At 38.3% G+C, this 24,198-nt stretch overlaps 1 protein-coding gene across 1 annotated transcript in view; it reads right to left on the reverse strand.

Annotated features, from left to right (window-relative positions):
- LOC139450104 (large ribosomal subunit protein bL28m-like) overlaps positions 1–24,198 on the reverse strand; it is a 77,507-nt gene that overhangs the window by 1,045 nt on the left and 52,264 nt on the right. Inside the window, exons 6-7 of the mRNA XM_071231751.1 lie at positions 3,238–3,370; positions 59–83 (exon numbers count right to left, since the gene is read on the reverse strand). Of these exons, the coding sequence (XP_071087852.1) occupies positions 59–83; positions 3,238–3,370 (158 nt within the window). The remainder of the gene's footprint in view (positions 1–58; positions 84–3,237; positions 3,371–24,198) is intronic.

A 24,198-nucleotide genomic window follows, 5' to 3' on the forward strand; every position in this document is an offset into this window, starting at 1 on the left:
TCAACCATGTCTGTGAAATTGGTGAACTACTGATATGAAGGGGAAATACCACACTTACTCTGTTTGATGCTCTGCAGTTCCTTCTGAAAAGACAAACGTGTATCCATGATTAGTCATCTTTCTTAAATGTATACTACTCAAAACACTTTAGAGAAAACCTACCATTGGAAGGCTGTCTGTTGCAGTATGCACCAGCCATGACAGATTAACTATAGCAGAGCTCCAGATAAGCTGCGTATCTGCGTGAAATACGCATCAGAAATACAGAAATACGCAGTAAAATATATTCCAAGCCTATCAAATACGCAACGAACATTACAGAAACGCTACAAAAATAAAACTTGTGCGTATCATCAGAATATTATGAAGTAACCCTGCGTATTCGATTAGCAAATCAGCTACTTATTTTGAAATTATAAACGGGCATTCCGTCAACCTTGCCAAACTCCACGATGACAGTTACATCATAATCATTTGCCATCATTCTTTCTTGTGGAAGTATCGTGGTATTTTTTAGTCCTATAATGCTCTTGAACCCGCACGACACCAGTTTGCAGGAACTAGATGAATAGTGTTTTTAAATATTTAACTTAAATACCCACATCTGTAAAAACTAGTGGGTAACAGAAATTTGAATACGCAGGTAGAATTACTGATACCCAATGAATTTAAAATGCACGGGTAAAATACCCACAACACCAAAAGCTTATCTGGAGCTCTGCTATAGTCATGAAAAATTGGGCGTGTTCCAGGGTTTTAGTATTGTACACTACTCACAAATGAGCATAAAGTACTCACAAAAATGTAGAGAATGAATGCAGAAAAAACAATACACTGCGTCCAGAGGGACGCACAATGAGATACATTATACCTGCAGCGTATCAAGAGCAGTTATAGGTGTCTGTCATCTCATCCATCAATCATGACCATTGTCCAGATGGTCATTGATTCAATCCACGCTCGTAAGTAATTATCTAAACGTACAGTACACTACATGTTGCCTGCAAGGACCCCCAATATATCTTGCCCCCCTTCCTCTGTAAGTCAAGCTGAAACTCTGGTGGTATTTAACTTTTATATGTAGTAGTTACTTCTTTCATATAAACAGTCCTGACCTGTGTTGGGTGAGGGGTGTACAGGCTAAGGGTGCAGAGCTCCAGATAAGCTTTCGGTGTTGTGGGTATTTTACCCATGCATTTTAAAATCATTGGGTATCAGTAATTCTATCTGAGTATTCCCATTTCTGTTACCCACTAGTTTTTACACATGTGGGTATTTAAGTTAAATATTTAAAAACACTATTCATCTAGTCCCTGCAAACTGGTGTCGTGTGGGTTCGAGAGCTTTATAGGACTAAAAAATACCACGATACTTCCACAAGAAAGTGTGATGGCAAATGATCGTGATGTAACTGTTATCGTGGAATTTGGCAAGGTTGACCGAATGCCCGTTTATAATTTCAAAATAAGTTGCTGATATGCTAATCGAATACGCCGGGTTACTTCACAATATTTTGATGATACGCACAAGTTTTATTTTTGTAGCTTATGTGAAATGTTCTTTGCATATTTGATACGTTTGGATTTTATTTTACTGCATATTTCTGCATTTCTGATGCATATTTTACGCAGATATGCAGCTTATCTGGGGGTCTGGGGTGTTTTTAATGTACTAGTTTTATATCTTTGCAAGATTCTGCCTATTTATGGTCAGTGAAGTGTCTTCACAATTTCCATCTCTTAACACTTTCCACAGAATTTTGTGGGCTGGGTTGGGTCTAGTTGCAGAGCATCTGCACAGTGCAGGTGGTGCTTGTGGAGTAAGGGATGTGTGCTTGTATCTTAGACTGTATATTATCCTGGGACAAAGACGATATTGAGCTTATTGTATGCCCATTATCTTTTTGAGGGGATTTCTCACAGGAAAGTCTGTGATTGATGTATTATGGGGATCATCACTGGTATGCATTATGTTCACTCTCTAGCCCAGAATAATGATAATAAATGGGAAAATGTAATCTTCTGCTGTACCATGAGATGGATGTCTTTCTACATGCAGCTTGGTTGCCGTCTGCTTTGTGATCCTCTCTCTTTATCATGTGACTGCAGTGTTTTACTTGGTTGAGATTGATGTTAATGGCTTCATCAGCCAATAGGGGTGAATAACACAAAAACATAACCGTGACTTTGCTTTACGTCAAGCAACAGTGCCACACCCACCACCAGACAAACTGTTAACTATCAAAGGGATGTCATATGACACTTACCTAAATATATGATATGTATCATGAACCCTACTCTCGATAAGGTAAATATGACAAGACAGACACAGGATTCCATGCGACCTTCAAATATCATCCAGTATGCACAAATGTTAGACTGGACACAGAAAAAGAATATACTGCGTCCCGAGGGACCCACAGTAATATTCATTGTACCCAGTGTGCATCAAGAGCAGATAGGGGTGTCTGTCATTTCATCCATCAATCAGTACCACTGTCCACATGGCCCTTGATTCATCCCAGGCTCTACAGTAATTATCTGAACATACAGTTCACTACACCATTTCATTACTTTACAGGACCCTCACATTGCCTGAATGGATCCTTAAAATTAATTACTGGGGTCCCCAGGACCCCTACTTTTGCAGGTCAAGATAAAACCCTGCAGACATTTGCAGTATTTAGTTTCTTTATAATAATGGATATTCAAAATCATCACAGAATTTAACATTATTGGAACTCATAGTTTAAGAAATTGAAGCCATATTTGTTTCTATTTGAACAATGTTGCACCAATTGAGATTTGTCGTCATAAATTTGTTGACAGATTGAAAAAAGACGAATCATTAATTGACAGTTATCATAATGCATTCATAATGAATATTGACACCATGACTACATTTATATGACCAGCGAGATGTTGTAAGTTTCAACTGCATGTGTTTAGATCCATGAAGACCTGGGTTAGGACAGGTCTTCAGAAACCCATGCTTGTCATAAGAGGCGACTAACGGGATCGGGTGGTCAGGCTCGCTGACTTGATTGAAGCATGTCATCGATCCCAATTGTGTGGATTGATGCTCATGATGTCAATCACTGGAATGTTTGGTCCAGACTCGATTATTTACAGGCCGTGGTCATATAACTGGAATATTGCTGAGTTCGACGTGTAACAACAAACAAAGAAACAAAAAGCATGCATTTCTGTCCATGTGTCTTGGTGAGCAAGATGTTACCTGAGAGATCCTGAATGAACTGCTGAGTGAAGACCTCCTTCAGCGGCCGGGTAGGGTTCTCCTTGGCGTGTTTGTCACGAGCCTTGTGCATAGCCTGGCCTAAGGTGAGGCCCACCCACTCAGCCTCCTCTTCCTGGAAGTGAGAGTAGTAGTTAGTACAATGTAGCAGTCACACAGCAGCAGGAAGTTAAGTGGATAAAAAAATTATGTCCATGTTTGGACTAAAAGCTAAAGAGCTAAAGAATATCCATCAGCAGTATCACAAGATGCATATCTACCATATCGATACATGTTGTGATACTTGATTTATGCCATTTTTTGCATAAGATTCCCCCTGATTGCAAGTCTTGGAAATTTTAGGCTTGTTATAATAGTATGATGCAACATTTAAGATTTAGCATTTTCTTTTTTGACTGGTGGTAAGTCAACACAAGCGCAAGTAGTTATTGCAAGACTTCGGAAATGTATATATGTTTATATTATACAGAATAAAATCATTTAGAGTGAGTGAGTGAGTGAGTTGGGTTTAACGCCGCTTTTAACATTATTCCAGTTATATCACGGCATGTCAGCTTAATGTGGGAGGAAAGCCCCAAGTGATGCAGGTCTTAGACATTTACCACTTCGGTGAAACCCACGAGCACGGGTATGGTGCTGACAAACCTAGAAACATAATCGGGGTGAACTGGGATTTGAACCCACAACCATAGGTTTCTGGCGTGTCCAGAGGACGCAACTCTGCACAGCGAATCGCGGTGCCTTAGACGACTGGAAATCATTTAGAAATGGGTAACCATCGGTAGGGCAGTCATGACATGCCTATCACTGATACAGAGTGATTAAGATATTTCTTTGTGCATGCAAGTCCCTATGTTCGCAAGACTTTTATGTTTTAAGCTTGTATAAGAGTTTAAGGGAACAGATTTGGCATTTTGTTTCAAGGCTGGTGGTAAGTTTACATTAGCCTAAGTAGTTAAGGCAAAACTTTGGAAATATTATTTTGTGGTAAGTGATACAGAATGAAATCATGAATCAATACATGAGCAGGTGTATACAGGTATACAAGCCTCATATGGTCAGATATGAATGCCCAATACATCAATGAATCGTTACACCCCTACCAACTGCCTAGCATTCTTCTATGATAGTCACATCACTTTGGAGGGCTCTTAGACAGGCATAGGGTAGTGGAGACCAACTCGGGTATGGAATCCCCACAGGACTAGTATGAAATAGGGACGATCACCTGCCCAGCCAACCTACATTACGGTCACTTACACTGACATATGAAATCTTTAGTTACACAATACATTTCTCTCTAATTATATTTCCTGATGCGGATTTCATGGTATAGAGCTGGCTAGAGACTTGTTGTTTCATAATCCTTACTGATTTTGGTTTCAGAACATACATATAGTCTGGTCATGCTGAAGGGCTATGTGTCACTGATAGTACTTAGATATGCCACCCACAGGTTCATGTACAATAAACTACAGTCATAAGAACTCAAAGGGACCACTAAGGCTTAAAAAATAAAGGCAGAGGTAAAGGTTCTCAGGCAATGTTTTCTGAAAATATAGTGCGGGCAGGCGTTGTCTGTTTTTTTTTTTTGGGGGGGGGGGGGGGTGTTTGTTCAAACTAGAATGTAACCAATAAACAGTTGTGTAATCATTAAGCAATTGTGTACAATCAACCCAGGAAAGGGCCTCCCTACATAAATGTATTCCTTGATGAGTAAAATACTGGAATACAGTATTTGACTACCGTTTGACTTGGAATATTTGAGGATTTTTAAATTTATTTAAAAAAAAATGGAAATAGAAACGAAACGTGCCGCAAACTTTGTGATGATGTGGGCGGTGCCTGAGAACCAAGACTTTTTTAGCCTAATATTAGTTGGTTATAACCATAGTTCTTTACAAGCATATGTTCCGCATATATACAGCAAATGGCCCTGACCCAAACATAAGTTTGTTATATCTCTCGGTTTGTTATAAGCGCGCTCGTTGTAAACTGTACGACAAAAAGCATGGTGGCCTACTGTTTGAAACAGATCTGAGTTTCAATCCTTAGGTCACATAGGAATGACTTCTGTCCTGTTCTGCCAGTTAAAATTCTTAACACTGGTATGTCTGCAGTAACAAATGTCCAATTTGTTAGCTGCCAAGTTGAGGTGTTTTATGGTGCTAGCAACCATTTTTGACCAGTGACTAACACAGTTTACAACTTACAGAGTCTGGAGACTGTCTTCCCAGGTTATAAATCAGTGGCTGCCTAGATAGTGAATAACCAACAGAACACTAATTGGAAACTCAACTCTTCCAAGGGAAACTGAAATGGACCAAGGTCAAGCATGTCATGGATGACCATGAGCGTCAGATGGTATTCTAGCCTGGGTGTTGGCCGGAGCCATAATTCACCTGCCCCCACTGCCCTAGTAGTGCAAACAGGAAGGTTTTATAGATGGCACCGACCATGCCTGACTGTTCTGTTCCAGTTAAAGAGGATATTGGGTGTAAATTGGCTGTTAATTCCTGCTGTTCTTGACTGACCGCTGTGCATGGTGTGCACACTTCCTGTTGTTGATGAAAGACTTACATAGTCAGTGCTTCCGTACTGTCAAGAGGTCACCTGACATTTGAACGTGTTATGCGTTTAAAATACTTAGTCATATGTCGAGATGAGCAGATATGGCATGTTCGTATAACAACCCCTCCCGTCTGTACTATCCCTACTTTTATATCTTACTCTCAATGAATCAAATACATCCAATACAGCCCATGCAAGTCTATAATATTTGACAAGTCTAGATTACTGCAGCATCTGAAGAGGAAGAAAGACTCTGGGCTCCTTTTTATTATACATGTATTTCATAACTATGAGTTAACAATTTTTTTCTGTAAACTATGTTCATTTCAGGGACTAGATGTTAATCTACAATGGAGTGTACACAATGCTATATGCTAGGAGGTGAGGTGAAACGGGGTCTAATGTCGTGTTCACGATTATTGAACTTGTATAAGTGTGGGGTGTCTTATAGTGCTAGCCCACTGAGACACCACGCCGCAGTGGATGTCCATATGACAGTCTACTGACTCCGAGCTGTCCTTGTTTTATCCCCTAATGCCGAGTACCAGACTGGGTAACAAGTACCATCTTCTGACATCTTTTGGTATGACACGTCCAGGGATCAAACCACCACCCTTCCGCTCTCCGGGCAGATGATCTAACCACTAGACCTCTGAGGCGGTCGACCTTAGATGATTAGAGTGAGTGAGTGAGTATGGTTTTACGCCGCTTTTAGCAATATTCCAGCAATATCACGGCGGGCTAGATGATTAGAAGCACACACAAAAAAGGAATGTGTCAGTGCACCAAAAATGATTAACTTATTCACAAATATGTCCTAAAACATTAATATCATTCTTCCAAACTATCAACATCAGTAATAATCCTGTATGTTTGAGCAGAGCCCATAGAAGTCTGTGGTTCACGAGGTACACAAACAGATAAGTCCAATCTGTAGTAATCCTTATAATTCTTTCAAGGAAAGGCTCAGCAATATAAAACTCTTCATTTTGAAATTGTCTGATGTAGAAGATGATACAGACGCTTAATTGAAATGTTGCCAAATCCTTATTTTCAAACGGCTGCAAACAGCCAGCCCAAACATTGATGTCACTGGGTTGCTATCACTGAACAATAATCTGACACAATAGTCTGCCCTGCCCCCGCAAAGCTGTAGGAAGTCCAAGGATAATATCCCTGCCCCCTTCAAGTCCATGCTAGTCCCTAGGACATGACATAAGCCTGGTGTTAGCCCCATGCTAAATATTACATAGTCAAGAGCTACTTGTATAGGGTTTATCACATACTTCAAACTTGTTGCCTTTGACAAGGATTAGTGAGAGAGTCAAACATCAAAGGATGGCGGTCTGGACATCCAAATTGAGATGTTCGGAATTGCTTTAGCAAACAATGATCACCTGCCCATAGTAAAGATGGTCTTAACTTCAATTGCACAGAATCAATTTCCTTTTTTACTTGGCTTTAATGAAGCCCCTGAGAATTGACTGAGAATGCGTCTGCTGAGATAAGTGGTGTTATTCCCAGTGATATAATGTAATGGTACCATGGAGCAAGACAGAGGATGTGGGGACAAAACTAGATGAAGCGTGGATGCAGCTTTGGGAAAATCAGGGGTACATTGTGAGAGTACAAGTTAACATACAGTGTTAGATGAATACACATACTGTATTCTACGTAATAAGAGACCAGGGCGCTCTCAAAATTAGAAATAGGGGGCTCTTATTAGAATATTATTTTGGTGGAAAAAAGAGAGTTGAAAGATAAATTTCGTGGTTTATGCTGACACACTGAAATGTTTATATGATACAGATACATTTTTCCAGAATTTAATTGCCCATAATTAAGAATGCATATAACACACCAGTGCGTAATGTATGCGAATAAATAAGTCTTGTGTACATTGATCAATCGGAAGGAGTGCTAATTGGGATTGTTCACGAGCCAATATATTAGCAAATATCACTGTGGGCGCTTATTAGAGCGGGGCGCTTATTACGTCGAATATGGTAATCCAGGAAGCTATTATGTGATGTGTCAATCTATTATGGTAATAAACAAATCAAATTAGTTAAAGTGTATTTTACTTTTACAGTTAGTAACCCCATCAGGTACCACCATGAGTCATATCCAACTTGTCTGCAGCTCAATTTGGACAAGTGATTTTTGTAAAATTACTAGATTTTTGGATGAAAGCAACTCTCCCCTCTAGATTTTCACTTGGACCATCGGCCTAGTGGCCACTTGGATCAATGCTCATGATGTCAACCACTGGATTGTCTGGTCCATACTCGATTATTTATAGACTGCTGACATATAGCTGGAATATTGCTGAGTTCAACGTAAAAAAACAAACAAACATTTGACTGAAGAGTGAGCAGGCTTGATGGGGTAGAAACAATATTTATTCAATGATTGTTGACTGATATTATGGTCTGGGGTTGACACATGGAAATATTTACCAGGCGAGAGCTTCAATAAAAGGACTGACCCAATAATCATGTTTTAAGGAAATATGCTGGTGTTGAAAGCTTATTTCAAAGAAATGCTATGTACATATAACAGCATCCATCACAGCCAAGCAGAATGGGCACTGTGGCCACTGAACTGATAGTGGTAACTGATGAAGCTGGAACATTCACACAATGAAAATAAAACATGAACAACAAATCTGATATATATGCATTAATAAAATTGAAGATTGAATAGATAAAACATGGAACAGTGAAGAAACTGTATTTGGGCTCAATAGTGTGGTTCTGAACATGTTTTTTCTGTTTTCAACTGTAATTTGTTTTTATACTGACAATTGATTTGAATATACGGAAACATATTTTAGGCAGAGGCTTGATACTGACAATGAATGTTTGGTATAGTGAGAGACAAGCAACTCCATCAAAATCATGAAGTATGACATTAACCTTAAAATGAACAAATTATTTAAAATGTAGGTGTGAAATCCTCAAGGTAACACGTAAATTCCATCCATCAAATAGCTCATGAAATATAATTAAAATCCTCCTCTTAAGGCCATTCCCAAAGATATCACTAATGCGGAAATGATTAAACTTTGGAAATGTATCAAATATGCTACACCTGTTTTTTATCTAAGGCAGGATTATGATTGTCAGATCTTTAACAACACATTCAAATTCATCACCATGAAATTCAACCCATTCACAATTAATTTTAACAGAGCATGTGCCAAGCAGACCATCACTAAAAGCTTTTTACAATTCATGTCTAAAACCAGGGACTTGCTTGTCATACTTCAGTGATTTCAATAATTGCTAATCGTGTCATTTTCAGAAGGTCGGAAATGGACAATAATCTTTTTCTGTAATTTGAAGTTAGGTCAACTTTGACATGCATTTCAACATCTACAGCCTCCCTACATCAAGCGGTAGTCTTTTCATACATTTCTGTATTTCAACTGGAACAATATTATGGGCGTTTTAAAGGAAATGGATAACTCACTCAAACTTTTAAAACACAAAAAAACATCTGGGAGACTATAGAATGTTAATTTCACACTCTTGCACAATTACGAATAAAGTGACCTTTTGTGTAAAAAGGTCTTACAATTATTTATGGATTTTACAATAATGATATTAGAATTTACAATTATGTAAAGAAATCCTGCAATGAAAATGCCATCATGTTAATTGCCAAAAAAATAAACTAAAACTTCAAATCAAAAGACAGCCTATTTCCTCACACAATATTTTTACAGTCATCATTCTTGTAAAGTGATCCGTGCAATATACCGACTAACCTTAACACCATCCACCTGTTGTTGTACAGGTAAGATCCTACGTGCGCACCTGAGTGAGGTCATCCGGACATTACCTGGCCACATCTTGTTACACCTGTTGTGATTGTTCCCATCAATTGTCATCGCATTGTGATTGTTCACATCAATTGTCATCGCATTGTGATTGTTCACATCAATTGTCATCGCATTGTGATTGTTCACATCAATTGTCATCGCATTGTGATTGTTCCAATAATCATAAAACATTCAGGGGTTGCTCCTTTGTGATGATGTGTTATGATTGAGCCATTCTTTTATCATTATTGCTATGATTGAGCCAGTCTTTTATCATCATTGCTATGATGGAGCCAATCTGCTGTGTACAGCTGCTGGGATTCCTACTATAGAATGTTTATCTATGTCATGACAGTGATTATATGCTGTATCGATAGCTCGTAATGGTTTTGATTACAGGTGACAGGTGTCTGGAGAAGAATTAGAAAAAGGTGTGAAAAGCATTTAGCTATGAAACCGGCCATTTGATATTCAATTTGGGAAATTTTTTAAACAAATATTGTTAATAAAATACTGGAAAAAATAAATTGCCTTGAAGCAGTGACCAAAACAATATTCTGTCTTTACAACATTTTCAAAATCAATTGGTATTTGATTAATAGGACAAATATTTGTTTAAAGAAGTTGTTATCTTAAAAACTATGATTAACTATGAAAGGTATAGGATAAACATTATTACGAGTTAAAACATAAACTATCAGTGTGACCCAAAATAGCCCACTCAAAATGATCATCAAATATAGACATTGTCATGTTCTTAAACACTATGAACAAGAATCTGCTTCAAGGAAATATCTTGAGAAGAAAAATATTTTTATTGATTTTACGCCCAATAGAATCTGTTTCAGCAGATAGTGAAGACTGATTATTCTGTGGTGTTGACGTTTTGAATTTCCTACAATATTACAAATATTTGTAAAAGGCACCTAAACTGGCAAGTAGCACAAACATCATGGATAATTAAACTTCAGCCAATATGGACTCTTGAAGATGAAAGGGATGTTTGTTTGTATTCAAGTATTTAAATATGGTTGAATTAAGCCCCTCTACATAGGTTTCCCTTGTGGGCGGTGAGGCGATGTTCCCAGGGTGTGAGAAGGCAATATTGCAAGGAAGTGTGCTCAAAATGCAGTTAAAATGAACTTCACAGCTTTATAATGAGCCCAAAATTGATTTGCACACTCCAAAGAGAGACCCTATTCCTAACAAGGGAGCACCTTTATGGGATCTTAATAGAAAACAGCTCCATCTTAGTATTACAGTTCGATAAAATTGCCAGAACCCCCTAATTACAAGCAAGACGAGGTTAGGAAGCCTTTCCCTGCACTCTACCTCTGTCCATGACCTATTACTTAAATATGGGCTGTGACGGTGGTGGTCCCCAGGGGCTGGGGGAGAGGGGGTCATCAGCGGACCATGGGAGGGGGTGGTGACTGATAATACAGTGTTATTTACAACTCCATGTAAATTAGTTCTGCTTCTGTCCCTTACTGTGAAAAGTACAGCCGTTGGGCAGTTAACCTGCTACTGAGCTTGTGGGAACATTTTTGTATAAATGGTACTTTTCTGTAATAGTAGGGTGGAACAATTTGCTTGTCATAAGGACATGGCAAAATACCGTTCTCTTATTAAATTCAATTATATTTCCATACAAATGGTCCTTGAACCTGGAGGAGATCAAATTATATTTGTATTTCCTCGACTTCCATGGCGACTGGTAGATGTGTTGAAAGATAATGGCAACTTGTCAGTCAAAAAGACCACAGAAATTGATTTTTTTTTTAACACTTCATTGCCGAAATGGATTACTGTATGCACTGAAAAATTTGATAAGCAGACTAGAAAATTGATCAAATCAAGTACAACCTTTTTATATAGCATGACCTTTCTTTCACTGGCGAACACTAGGGTTGAACACTCAGTCTGCGGTCATCAAGCGTGAAATCTTTTCTTCTCACTTCCTGAAAATCTTTTCACCCACTTATGACATGCCTTAAGAAATCTGTGCAAGGACGTAGATGCTTAGTTGATATAGAGCCACTTCCCAGTCAAAAGACAAGGAAATGTTGTCGGGAGGCCGTAACTGTTGGATATTATCTTTCAATTTCCAACAAAAACTGATGTCGGTCACATGTAAATAAATACTGAAATCGGAGAGGGATGACGTCTTAAAGGCTTTAGTTTGATATCTAATGAAATGTCAATATCTGCTCAGACTGCACCCCTCAGGACCTCCTAGGAGGGGCACCTGCTAGGTGAGGGGCACGTTGGGCCAGCACCAAGGGGAGGTATTTACCTGCCATACAGACAGTTTGGTGATAATTGGTGTCATGTATACCTACACTGTTGGTACTCTATGTCAGGGCTTCTGACACATTGTGATAACTGGATCTGATTTGATCCGAGGATTGTGATTGTGATATAATGTACTGTTGCTGGAATAATGGAATTAATTAGGAAATGATGAGTCTAACTAGGACTTGTTGTATAGATACGGGGGTGGTTTGTAACAGGTCCTGTCAACACTGTTCTTGTAAGATACATACATGTCTAATTAGTAGTCTTTGGGGACAACACTAAACAGATCCATTTCATGAAGAATTTGAAGAATAAGATAAAACATTTTTAGAGAAACATGGAACCGGTAGTCTCAACATTAAGCAGTATGAGTTAATATTTTGGGGGGTCAAATGCCATTGCAAGGCTCTTTGTAAGTTATGCAGAATAGGGTATAATAAAGGACTATTCATGTTCAATGTAAATGATAAAGTATCCCGGTTATTGGTTCTCGGATCCTTAGAAAACATTTGTAATTTTCTCGTAATCACAAGAACAACTGTAAAACATGACTTTATCTTAAAAACAGGTCATCATCTGAGTATTTACAGTGTCTGTGACCCCATACCCCTTGTTATAGTGCAAGTAGTCGCGATAACCTTGTCCGTCTAAAAACGTATGATTTCTGAAAATCTATGATCCGACAATATAATTTTAGCAGGGAATTTTGTATGATATTCAAAAATGTACCCACCAAAGGTTTGCTCAGTGTATGTTTGTACAAAAAACATTCACTGATATTACATATTGTCCATGTCTGGTGCTCCTCCAAGTGTGAATCTTTACCTGAAAGTTCTGGCTTGAATTATGATAACACATATAAAGAGTCTCTCTGAACCTGAAATCTGGAATCTAACCAGCCCCATGGATACCTTCACCATTAGACAAGTGGAAATTTGCATCCTTGTGACCATGTCCTAAAATGCCTTACATTACTATCAATTTGGAAAAAATGCATTTTGTACTTAATTATGTTCCAATGGGAAATATGGTTCTGTCCAATGTGTGACTCAAGTTTGAAAACCAGAATGTCGGTTACATTCAAACCGACTGCCCGCCCAGTGTCCGAGGTAATCCTCTCATGTCCAGCAGACCCGCTGATGAGATGAACGAGAAGACTAGATAATGTCCATGCTGTCACATATCACCCCAAAAAGTCTGCATGGAGCTTTACATTTGTCAGTCAGGGCAAGCTTCATTTTTGTGTGGCAAACCTACATCCATCCATCACACCGGCATGTCACACCAAGATTATCAAGGGCCCTCTAACTATCAATATCCAAGCAGGTCATTTGGGCTGTCCATAGTGATTGGCATCTGTGAGCCGACATTTGATGGTTTATGGTATTGTGATTAATCTATATCCTTATAATATGAAATCAGATCACATTAACATCATTTGTGTTATTGTTGAGGTTATCGGAGGCAAACCGGATCATATGCTCGAGCAGGTAGGGTGATGTACTTCTGGTAATGGTGGGATGGAACTGCTTTTTGTTTGAGTTAATATTTGGAGTTGGTTGTTGGAACGATTGAATTAGGAGATAGGCTTTCTGGTGTTCAATTTTGAGGTTTTGAATGTGAGTGAGTTGGGTGTAACACCGCTTTTAACAGTATTCCAGTAATATCACGGCTTTTTTTAATGTGGATTTGATACATGGGAACTTCACTTGAAACCAAATGTGCTGCTGAAGTGAACTTTGATAGATCACAGAACAATGTTGTAACGAATTAACATACTCTGAACATACTGCTGATGGCTCTTAGACTTTGAACAAGGGATGAGTCAAGTCTTTGAAAGGCATTTAGAAGTGACACACATAAGGAAGAGAATTAATGGATGTAAACTTCTTTGTTATGAGGAACACCGTTTCGGAGTAGATGCTTACTCCTTCATCAGGTGAATGAATGCCATGAGGCAGAGGGCATATAGATGTACACGTAAAAACAACAAAAGTAATAAGATAACAAAAGGTGGAAACTTAAGGGAAGCCAACAGTAATTGGCGCTGATAGGTGATTAGCAATAGACAATGGAAGCCAACACTTTACAGTAATGAATCAATGGTTAGGAAGTTTGAACATGGTAAGGAACATCAGAATTTATTTATAATGCTTTCAATAAAGGCTACATCTTTGACTATCCATCTTAAGAATTAATTCCTTTCTAGCATGCTTCTCAATGCATTATGTTGTTATGTGGACACTACCCTTTCTAACAAATGACTGAGAATAGAGTAGTTCCCAGAAAGCTGTCACTGAGAAAAACATCAATGACATAAAACCTAAATTGGGATGAAATTTGAATTCTAAAACAGTTAGTGTCCACTTTGTTCCTCATCAAACTTCAAAAGGTGGAGGAGGTGAGGCTGAAGAAGTCAGTCCATTACAGAGGCCGATTACATGTGTTAATGTCTCCCTGTACGCAATGCCACCAGCCCCCTAATTCCTTCTGTTCAACTTCATGTAACACAGGCCAACATTGAATCATGCTGCACCAACAGTCTTCCCACTAATCCTCTCCCCATCTCCTCTCCCTAGAGGGTCCTCCTCATTAGCCATCTCCGGGGCCATCATGACCACATTTCATGTACTGGGGTGGACTTTTATGTTCTTTTTGTGGCTGGACAAGTGTTGGCTATCTCTGTCCGGTGGTCAATGTGTCTGGGGAGACACGTGTAGGTCCCATTGGGGCTAGCTTCAAAGGGCAGGCTGGTCCAGCCCGGTGCCTCAGGTCCATTATGACTGTGTCTGTGTGACATTGCTATAATGGGAGGCCATAGAAGCCACGTTTTCCACTCATTACACTTCACCTTATGGGGGACTGGCTACCATCAAGTCTAAACTTGATAACATTCAAACTTGGCCCATTGTCAGAGATCTAAGATTGGAAAGTTTCAAACCCTGTTTCAAGTGTGCGAGGATTAAAATGTAAATTGTGTCTATTCTGTTTGGGATGTGATTGTGTGGGCCTGGTCTCTCCCCACAGCCCTCATTACGTTGTGGGTGGTTATAGAAGAAGACTCATCACCTTACATTAGAGACCATTTGATTTTGGGGGAGAAGTCTGCTGGGGTGAATCTCTTTGGGTGAATCTCTTTGGCACACAACAGTGACACTTGGGGATGAAGAAGAGCATGAAATTGCTGCTTTAAATTACGGAGAAAGTCAACTTGCCATTGTTGACCCAAACTGATCAAGAATCATGATACCCAAAATAGTCATTTAGGTCCTCAAGATTCTTCTTTGATAGCTGGGCCTGAGAAAGATTTGAACTAGTAACCTACCATAGCCTTCATCACCTGAATAAGTCAGTAGTGCCTCCATAAAATATGTCATATGAAAGTGACAAAACTACTTTATGACATTGTCATGACAAACTTTGTTTCCTTGTCCATACCTTCTGTGTGAAAAGGAACATGTTATTACTTCACAGGGATGTACACCGAGGTTTATTGTCACATACATCAAAGGTTATGTTCATCAGAAGCAGCCCAGTCTCACAGATACCACATATGCCTGTTCTACATAATGAAAGTACATGCAAACTCACCTGACTTTCTGCTTGAGGAACAAACAATTCTCCAAAACCTCAACAAGACATTGCAGTAGTTTGAACCAGTAAGGGTTAACTTTAGCCTAATACAAATGATGGAAAAGATTTTTAAAAAAAATCTTTCTGTGAACATTCTTCATTTGATTTCTTGATTATGATATTACCTAAGGCAGTACAGCGTTAGAAATTGGCACTAGTCCTGTAGTCCTGGCCAAACTGCCCAATAGTTAAGGTTTTATAAGGACTAGTTGAAATTTTCCATTTTAAAAAGGTTTTGCTATATGTTATCATTATAAGGACCAGTGGATTAAAAATGTTAGTTTCTACCACTGCAGTATGTGCCAACTAGTTTTGAGACTTGTGAAATTCAACTGACTTGATATATCTTGGACTGTGGTTGGGTGGGTTGGCTGTGGATGGTTAGCAAGAGAGTGAGTGAGTGAGTGGGATTTGTGTTGGTGAGTGAGTGAGTGAGTGAGTGGGATTTGTGTTGGTGAGTGAGTGAGTGGGATTTGTGTTGGTGAGTGAGTGAGTGGGATTTGTGTTGGTGAGTAAGTGTAATTTGTGTTGGTGAGTGAATGACATTTTTATGTTGCATCAGCAATGTTTCAAGTATTTTGTGACAGACTGAGAAAATTAACTTCATTTACTTCTTCAGATTTGTATGTTATCAATCCAGCCTGTCAATATATTTACCTTAGATTCACACTGCGCCTGTCGAAAGCTTACCAAACACCCCAAACAAGTCTCCAATTATCCTACAGCACATTATTTCAAAATTACCACCACTGAACGGAAATGACTGTAATCTCTAAAGAAACACAGTCAATAATTACCTTTAATGTTGAAAGTAAAAGGATAGCTAATGATTAACATTTTTTCACCTGAAGACAGAATGTCTCCAAATGTAACCTTCTTCACTCCCCAATGTCTATTTTTTTGTTAAAAAGATTATTTTTCAATTATACAGCCCGGAATGGTTTGTACAGTAATGATAGCCTAAGCGTGTGACCGTAGACAAATTTGTTCAGAACAAACATCTGGTGTCTTCAGCATACTCTTGTTTCTCTCCCTAAATGCATGTCCAACATAATGTAGTAACAATGGCAGTAATCTGTGCAACATGGACAAAACGCAGGTAGACACAGGTAAATACAGGTATACCTCCCCAGGGGCAAGTCTTCCATTAACATAAGTACCACTTTCTCTGCTGTCTCTATCAGCCTTGACACTGACAATGGCCATCCATTTACTATATGTTTCTCTGAAAAGATGTTTTGGAGAGGATTATGTAGCTACCAGAACAGATTGTGTGTGGCAACAAGTTTCCAGTGTGTCCAGGTGTCTAAATGTTCCATTACATCACCACTGTCATTGTGGAAGCCAGGACGGTGTAGACGCCTTTAATTGGGGAATAATCTGATGCATGTAGCCATGCCTTTCGGTGGCGCTCTGCTACATTAGGGATATAAGTATATGGGGACTGGTAGATTTATGTCATGAAGATGTTCGGGACAAAGGGTTGGGTTTGATTTACATTAGGGCGTGAGGGAGGACATGTGTTGGGATCAAATGAAGATTAGGCGGAAGGGTTTTCTTCCTTGGTCCATTTGTGACAATGGAGGAAGTTGGCAAACAGTTTAGATGCAAACATTACATGCCACACATCTGTTCTCTTCAAATACAAGTTATATTTGTTTTCTTTGGGGCTTATCCAATGAGTTCAGAACCTTGTCCTTTAATATCTTCAGAAAGATCAAACGCTGATTAACATTAATTAACACTATCCACCATAATTTCAATTACATTAATATCAAGGGTGTCCTTCCAAAAGCAACCTTAGCACTAAGATAATTGTAACTCCTATATTCTAACACAGAAGTTGTATACCAAACAATAACATAAATTCATGACACCATACCTGAAATAATTTAAAACACCATACCCTAACATAGAATAATGACACCATACCCTAAGATATATTTTAGACACCATACCCTAACATAGATTAATGACACCATACCCTAACATAGATTAATGACCATACCCTAACATAGATTAATGACAACATACCCTAATATAGATTAATGACACCATACCCTAATATAGTTTAAAACACCATTCATCTACATAGATTTAGTGAGTGAGTGAGTACGGTTTTACGCCGCTTTTAGCACTATTCCAGCAATATCACGGCAGGGGACACCAGAAATGGGCTTCACACATTGTACCCATGTCGGGAATCGAACCCGGGTCTTCAGCGTGACGAGCGAATGCTTTAACGACTAGGCTACCCGACCGCCCCTACATAGTTTTAAAACACCATACCCTAACATAGATAAAAGGATACCAAACCCTGATATAGATAAATAATACCATACCTTAACAAATATAAATGATACCATACCCTAAGATAGATTTAAGACAACATACCCAAACATGAACGTAAGACAGCACACCCTAACATAGATTTAACATTATATTTTAGACACCAAACAGTTACATAGATTTAAGACACCGTACCCAAACATGAATGTAAGACAGCACACCCTAACATAGATTTAACATTATATTTTAGACACCAAACAGTTACATAGATTTAAGACACCGTACCCAAACATGAATGTAAGACAGCACACCCTAACATAGATTTAACATTATATTTTAGACACCAAACAGTTACATAGATTTAAGACACCGTACCCAAACATGAATGTGAAACAGCTCACCCTTACACAGATTTAACATTATATTTTAGACACCAAACAGTGCATGCAGTTTATGACAACTTATGTAATATCTCCTTTCAATTTCAGTATTGATGGAGCTGGTAATTTACATTCTAACTCAGGTGAGAAAAGGAGAAATATTTCAGAACAACATAGATTTAAGACAACATACCCTACATAGATTTTTTCACCATACCCCAAAACAGATTTACAACACGATACCCTAACATAGATTTAAGACACCATACCCAAACATAGATTTAAGACACCATACCCTAACATAGATTTATAACACCATACCCTAACATAGATTTAAGACAATCATAATGCTAAGACTGCTTTGTGTTATGTGGCCCTGATTTCAAAGACTATCTTCTTTCAATTTCAGGATTGATAGAACTGGTCATTTAGATTCAAACTCAAAAGGAGAAATATTTTAGCCTTACGCAATGCACAATAACTCTAAAACCTGTTTCACTTAAGCCATCTTTGATTGATTAAACCTTTATTGTAATTAGGCTTACTGTGAAGTCAGGAGATCCAAGATCAGGATTATCTCCGAATGATAAATCATGAGTATGTTTGTGAACTTTCGCAAGGACAATATGCTGATGGTGATCTGGTTCATCCAGGGTGCACTGTCGGCCTGTTTATCTGATGCTTCCAGCTTCTGTCGGTCTACTTTGCATGTTTGTAGGCTGACTAGCCAGCTGAAATATTCCTACTTAGCAGACCTCGTCTTCGGTCAACTGAAAGGCTAGTGAGGACGGAAACCTAACTTCCAACCAAAGTTACCCAACCCAGCTCCACTTCAAACAGACATGCCATCATCAATCAGAACACCAGCTCGGTCGCCGAGATTGAATCAAGTGATGTCTTCATTGCTGAATAGTTTCACTTAGTATAATGGTTTGGAGGCTTGAATGCCTCGTAAAGTCCTAGGTCCAGGGACTTCTCAAAGGGAAAGTCTCCCAGGCTGGGAATCACTTGCTGCTATTTTCACACCAGTGTTTGTGCTAAATGTTGCTTTTTCATGACATGGCTGTATGTTCAAAGAAAGGGATTCCTGAGATCCTTGAGCTGCTGCAGTATAGGAATCTTGGGACACCTACATATTTCACTTTTAACATTAGGTACATGACACTATATGCTTAAGGTTGAACACTGCTAAATCCACCAGTGCCTTTTGCAAAAATCTCCTATTTCATTTATAAATTGTGAATGCAAAGAAAATCAGCATCTCCTCTCTAGGAGTATGTCAATGTTGATAACTTTTCATTATAACCACTGGTAGCGATTTTTTATTATTTTTCTTTCTATTGATAGGGTTATCAGTAAGCTTACACTAATGTAGTACAATAAAGGGAACACAGATTATTGAGTGAGTGAGTGAGTTGGGTTAATGCTGCTTTTAACAGTATTCCAGTCGCTTAATGTGGGAGGAAAGCCCAAAGTGATGCAGGTCTAAAACGTTTACCGCTTCTGTGAAACCCTCGAGCATGGGCATGGTGCTGACAAACCTAGTAACATAATCGGGGCAAACTGGCATTCAAACCCACAATCATAGGTTTCTTGTATGCCCAATGGACGCAACTCTGCACAGCGAATCGCAGGGCCTTAGACGACTAGGCCACCCGTGCCCCCACATAGACTGTTGCTTGACAGAAGGGTCACACTACACAACACTACATTTAGTAGCGATACCCATTAGGAAGAGAATTTATGGATGTCAACTTCTTTTTATGAGGAACACAACATATACTCTGATACATTGTGTTCCTCATAATAAAGAAATTGACGTCCATGAATACTCTTCCTTATCATGAGAGTAACCTTTAATCTTATCTTGTGATTTTCAGAAATAGATGTTGTTCAGGTTAAAACTTCTAATAATACGTGTAGATCGTGTTACATCAGTAGTCAAAATGCAATGTGGTTATTGTTTCATCACAATGCATAGTGCACTGAAAGTTCAGAAAATTGTTACACCCTCAACTGTTCTTTTGGGGACTTTCAACATTTTATATCAAACACATGCTTCTATTTATAGCTGTTAATGTGTTGTTTTAATTGGGGTATGGTTTAAACATATCTTTGTTTCAACTGAAAATGGTGATCGGTAAACAAGACAGCGCTGTTTTTAATACCTCTCCCTACATAGAAATCCGGTAAGAAAGATGGCCAAGGTGTATACATAATATTTACACACAAAAATACCTTGGTGGTCAGTTATCAAGCATGATCATTGGTAATTCTTGTTGAAAATTCAAACTTTGAAGTGTCTGATGGCCAACAATGTGTCTGATGACCACCTCCTGGTCAGTAATCTGGAGTGGACAGGTAAATCCCCCCAGTCACCCGAGGTGATCCCCACTGTCTTGTAATACACAGCCAGCTGGGAGGGCTGCAGAAGCATTAAACACACTGAAAGATAATGGTATACCTTCCTATATTAATTATTCAGTTTCAGTTAGGATTGGCAACCTTGACCGGTCATCTGAATTATTGTCAGCTGGAGATACTTGCTTCCTTTGAAGGGTAACTGTTCTAGTAGCAGAGTTCACATGTTTCAGGCACTGGATCAAAGAAGACAGGCATTATCTGCTGTCACCATAGCAAATACATTTTTCTTGTGGGTTTCTTTTTAACAAAAGTGAATCATTCTTGTTATCAGCCTAAGTGTAATACAAACAGATTTGGTATGTAAACATATAACATAAGAATAAGTTTCTATGACATTTTGTAATAAGCGGTAAAGACGCCTTGTTTATGATTCATATTCATTGGGGGAAAAAAGAAGATATTTTAGTCATATAGCACTTTGTGTTTGTGGCTTGGCCAAGCCAAACATCAATATCTTGTTTTTGACTAAATGAGATATTTGACTTAATTGACTTAAAAAGTCAGCATAATCAATGAAATGAATATTGTATAGTGTTTTAACACCAAGTCAGCATAATCAATGAAATGAATATTGGATAGTGTTTTAACACTGTCAGCATAATCAATGAAATGAATATTGGACAGTGTTTCAGCACTAAGTCAGCACAACCAATGAAATGAATATTGGATAGTGTTTCAGCACTAAGTCAGCATAATCAATGAATTGAATATTGGATAGTGTTTCAACACTAAGTCAGCATAACCAATGAATTGAATATTGGATAGTGTTTCAGCACTAAGTCAGCATAACCAATAAATTGAATATTGGATAGTGTTTCAGCAATAAGTCAGCATAACCAATGAATTGAATATCAGATAGTGTTTTACACCAACCATTGTGAATATTTCTATGAATCTTATCTAAACTCTTCTTCTAAAGGTGACAATTATAGCCTGTATTTGATATAGATTAGAGTAGGAGGGGAATCGTGACTGATTAGACGAGATCAGTTGCATGTAAGTACAAAGATTACCCCGATCCAAATAACTTGTCAAACTGTAGTTAGCTAGATGGGCCTTTCCCCTACCTCTATGAGTTGACACTAAATGTCCGCTACCTCATTGTGTCCTGCAATCTGTGGACAAGCCCTGGTTTCACACTCCAAGTGATTTACACCATGTTACATGACCGGGGCTGGCCCGGACCTCCCTCATGGCACCTCCTCCTCCTCCCCATCTTCCACAATGAGTTTCCTGCTCCCTTTCACCCTTGTGACAAAAACCATCATAGTTCCTCATAAAACAGGCACTGTCTGCTACAGACAAGGATCAGTCAAGTGGGGATGCCGAAAAAAAATGTCTTGTATTGAACTTGATTTAGGTCAATGATCAGATTGACATTCTTAAGATAGGTCATTGCTAAAGGTATGAGCTGGTGTCAACTGGGTTTATAACACAACATAGGTCACAGATTCGTCTTTATTACTCTGCTCTTTGGTCACAGAGATATTAAATGGTTTCGCATGTGGGATTTGAAGAATTTGCATTTATTTAAAAGTTTAAGGACTTCATACTGTTAAAATGGTTCCATTCAATGAACCAGAAACAGTCACAAAGACAGCCTCATGTGCATGAATCTAACATTAATTATTGTTTATGAGACTTTGGTATTGTGGGAAAAAAAGGAAGATTTTGTGACGATGGAAAAACTGACTACTTTATTACCCATAGCCAAATAATAAAGATCATGTCATTATAATTCATCATCATAAAAAAACATGTCTAATGCCTGATCTTGTTATTCAGACATTTTTCTATTATTTGGTTTGCAGAAGTTTTGGTGAAAGATCATGGTTAGTAGGTTGGATGAAAAATAAATAAATAAAAAAAGACATCATAATGTTTCTTTTTCTGAACATTGTACTAGTGTTGGTAAAGCGATTGTGTCTTTGGTCTTGCAGTTTAACCTATTGCATGAAACATTTCTTGTGTGATGAAGTACACATATCCATTTAGCAGATTTGTTTAGAGCTTTTCATTATTTTATTGTTGGTGGATTCTTTTAACCAATTCAAATAATATTGTCTTATGACAGTGGTATATGACTTGTTATGACTGACCCCTTGTTGGTGTCCAACAGTTGACTGGTCAAGGCTACTGTGGAGATGGGTCATAAATTGTCATAACAGCTCACTTTTTGTGTCATTATTCCTCATTTTTGCCTAGGTCATTTCAGCTTCCTTTTTGACCAGTGTGTGCCTGCCAAGGAGATGGTCTTGTATATACCACAGGAAGCTGGCATCCATTGATGGAACAACATTGGTCTTTATGGTTCTGAATCAATAAAGTCCTTGTGTATGCTCAAGTATGAACAGTCGTATTGTCCATCTTTACAAGCATGTCTAACCAGACTCTGTGTGCTGGACCCTGGGCCTGAACCTGTGACACTTATATGACTTGACTAAACTCTTTTAACATTCGGTGTGCAAATCTGATACAATCACGACAAAAACTACAAAAGATCAATTTTATTTTGAAGGACTCAAATAAAATTAAAATTCCTAGTTGATGTAAATAAATTCTGAAATATATCTCTGAAGTAAAGTAATTAACAGTACTCCTAAAATAGGTTTTGATGTACTACATTATGTCGCAATCCTTTCAACTTTTCCAAACTGATGAAGAACTTTGATAAGCATAAGAAATTTAACAGTAATTTCCAATGTAGGACGACTCCTAAACAAAACATCACAGGACTTGGTACAATGGACATTGTGCAGGAGTTAGTTGTAAGACTGAGAGGTGTAGATGAATAATGAGTAAAATATGAGAATTAAGGAGATAATCTGTGGTTCAATGTTGTAGTCCACTGTGGAAGACAACAGGAACTAGATAGGGTACAGCACAAACAGTCTATATTGTCTGTATGGAGAATGGGATCAAACACCATCTTGCTTTGATGCAGTAATCTGGCAATTAGGAAGAATATATCAACAAGGTAGCCTTGGTAGGGAAACAGGGAGTGCAGTGGGGAATGAAATGTAGGGATAAGCTGTGCCTTGGGGCCGGGACACACACCAAGGTTGGTGGTCTCCAACATCACCATTCTCCTTTCAACTTACACATACAAAACAAATTCTTATTGAAATGGATCTGTTTTGTTTTGCTTCTGTGAAATATTGAATGCTTTCCTTCGGGGAATATTTGAAACATGTACGTTCGTACCAACATATTAATGAATGATGGTACAATCAGATATCAGATGAGAGTATATATTTTTTAATGTTTATTGTTGCTAATGTAGGTTTTCAAATAAAGTCACTTCTAGTATGGATTTAATTCTTGAGACATTGTCTTTAAAATATAGCTTTACATAATTTTCATTTACATTCATTTCATTTGCATCAATTACTGCAAGTAGACATTAAGACAAAACTGGAGTAAATATTTCTAAGAAACTGAAGAGTGTCATTGGCCTCATTAGTGAATGATAATAACAGTTTGAAGGATATGTCAAGTTCGTCTGTCACTCGTTTAGGTTGA

Source organism: Haliotis cracherodii, unplaced genomic scaffold (assembly GCF_022045235.1).
Source record: "Haliotis cracherodii isolate W230 unplaced genomic scaffold, xgHalCrac1.p SCAF_8, whole genome shotgun sequence".
Classification (NCBI taxonomy): domain Eukaryota; kingdom Metazoa; phylum Mollusca; class Gastropoda; order Lepetellida; family Haliotidae; genus Haliotis; species Haliotis cracherodii.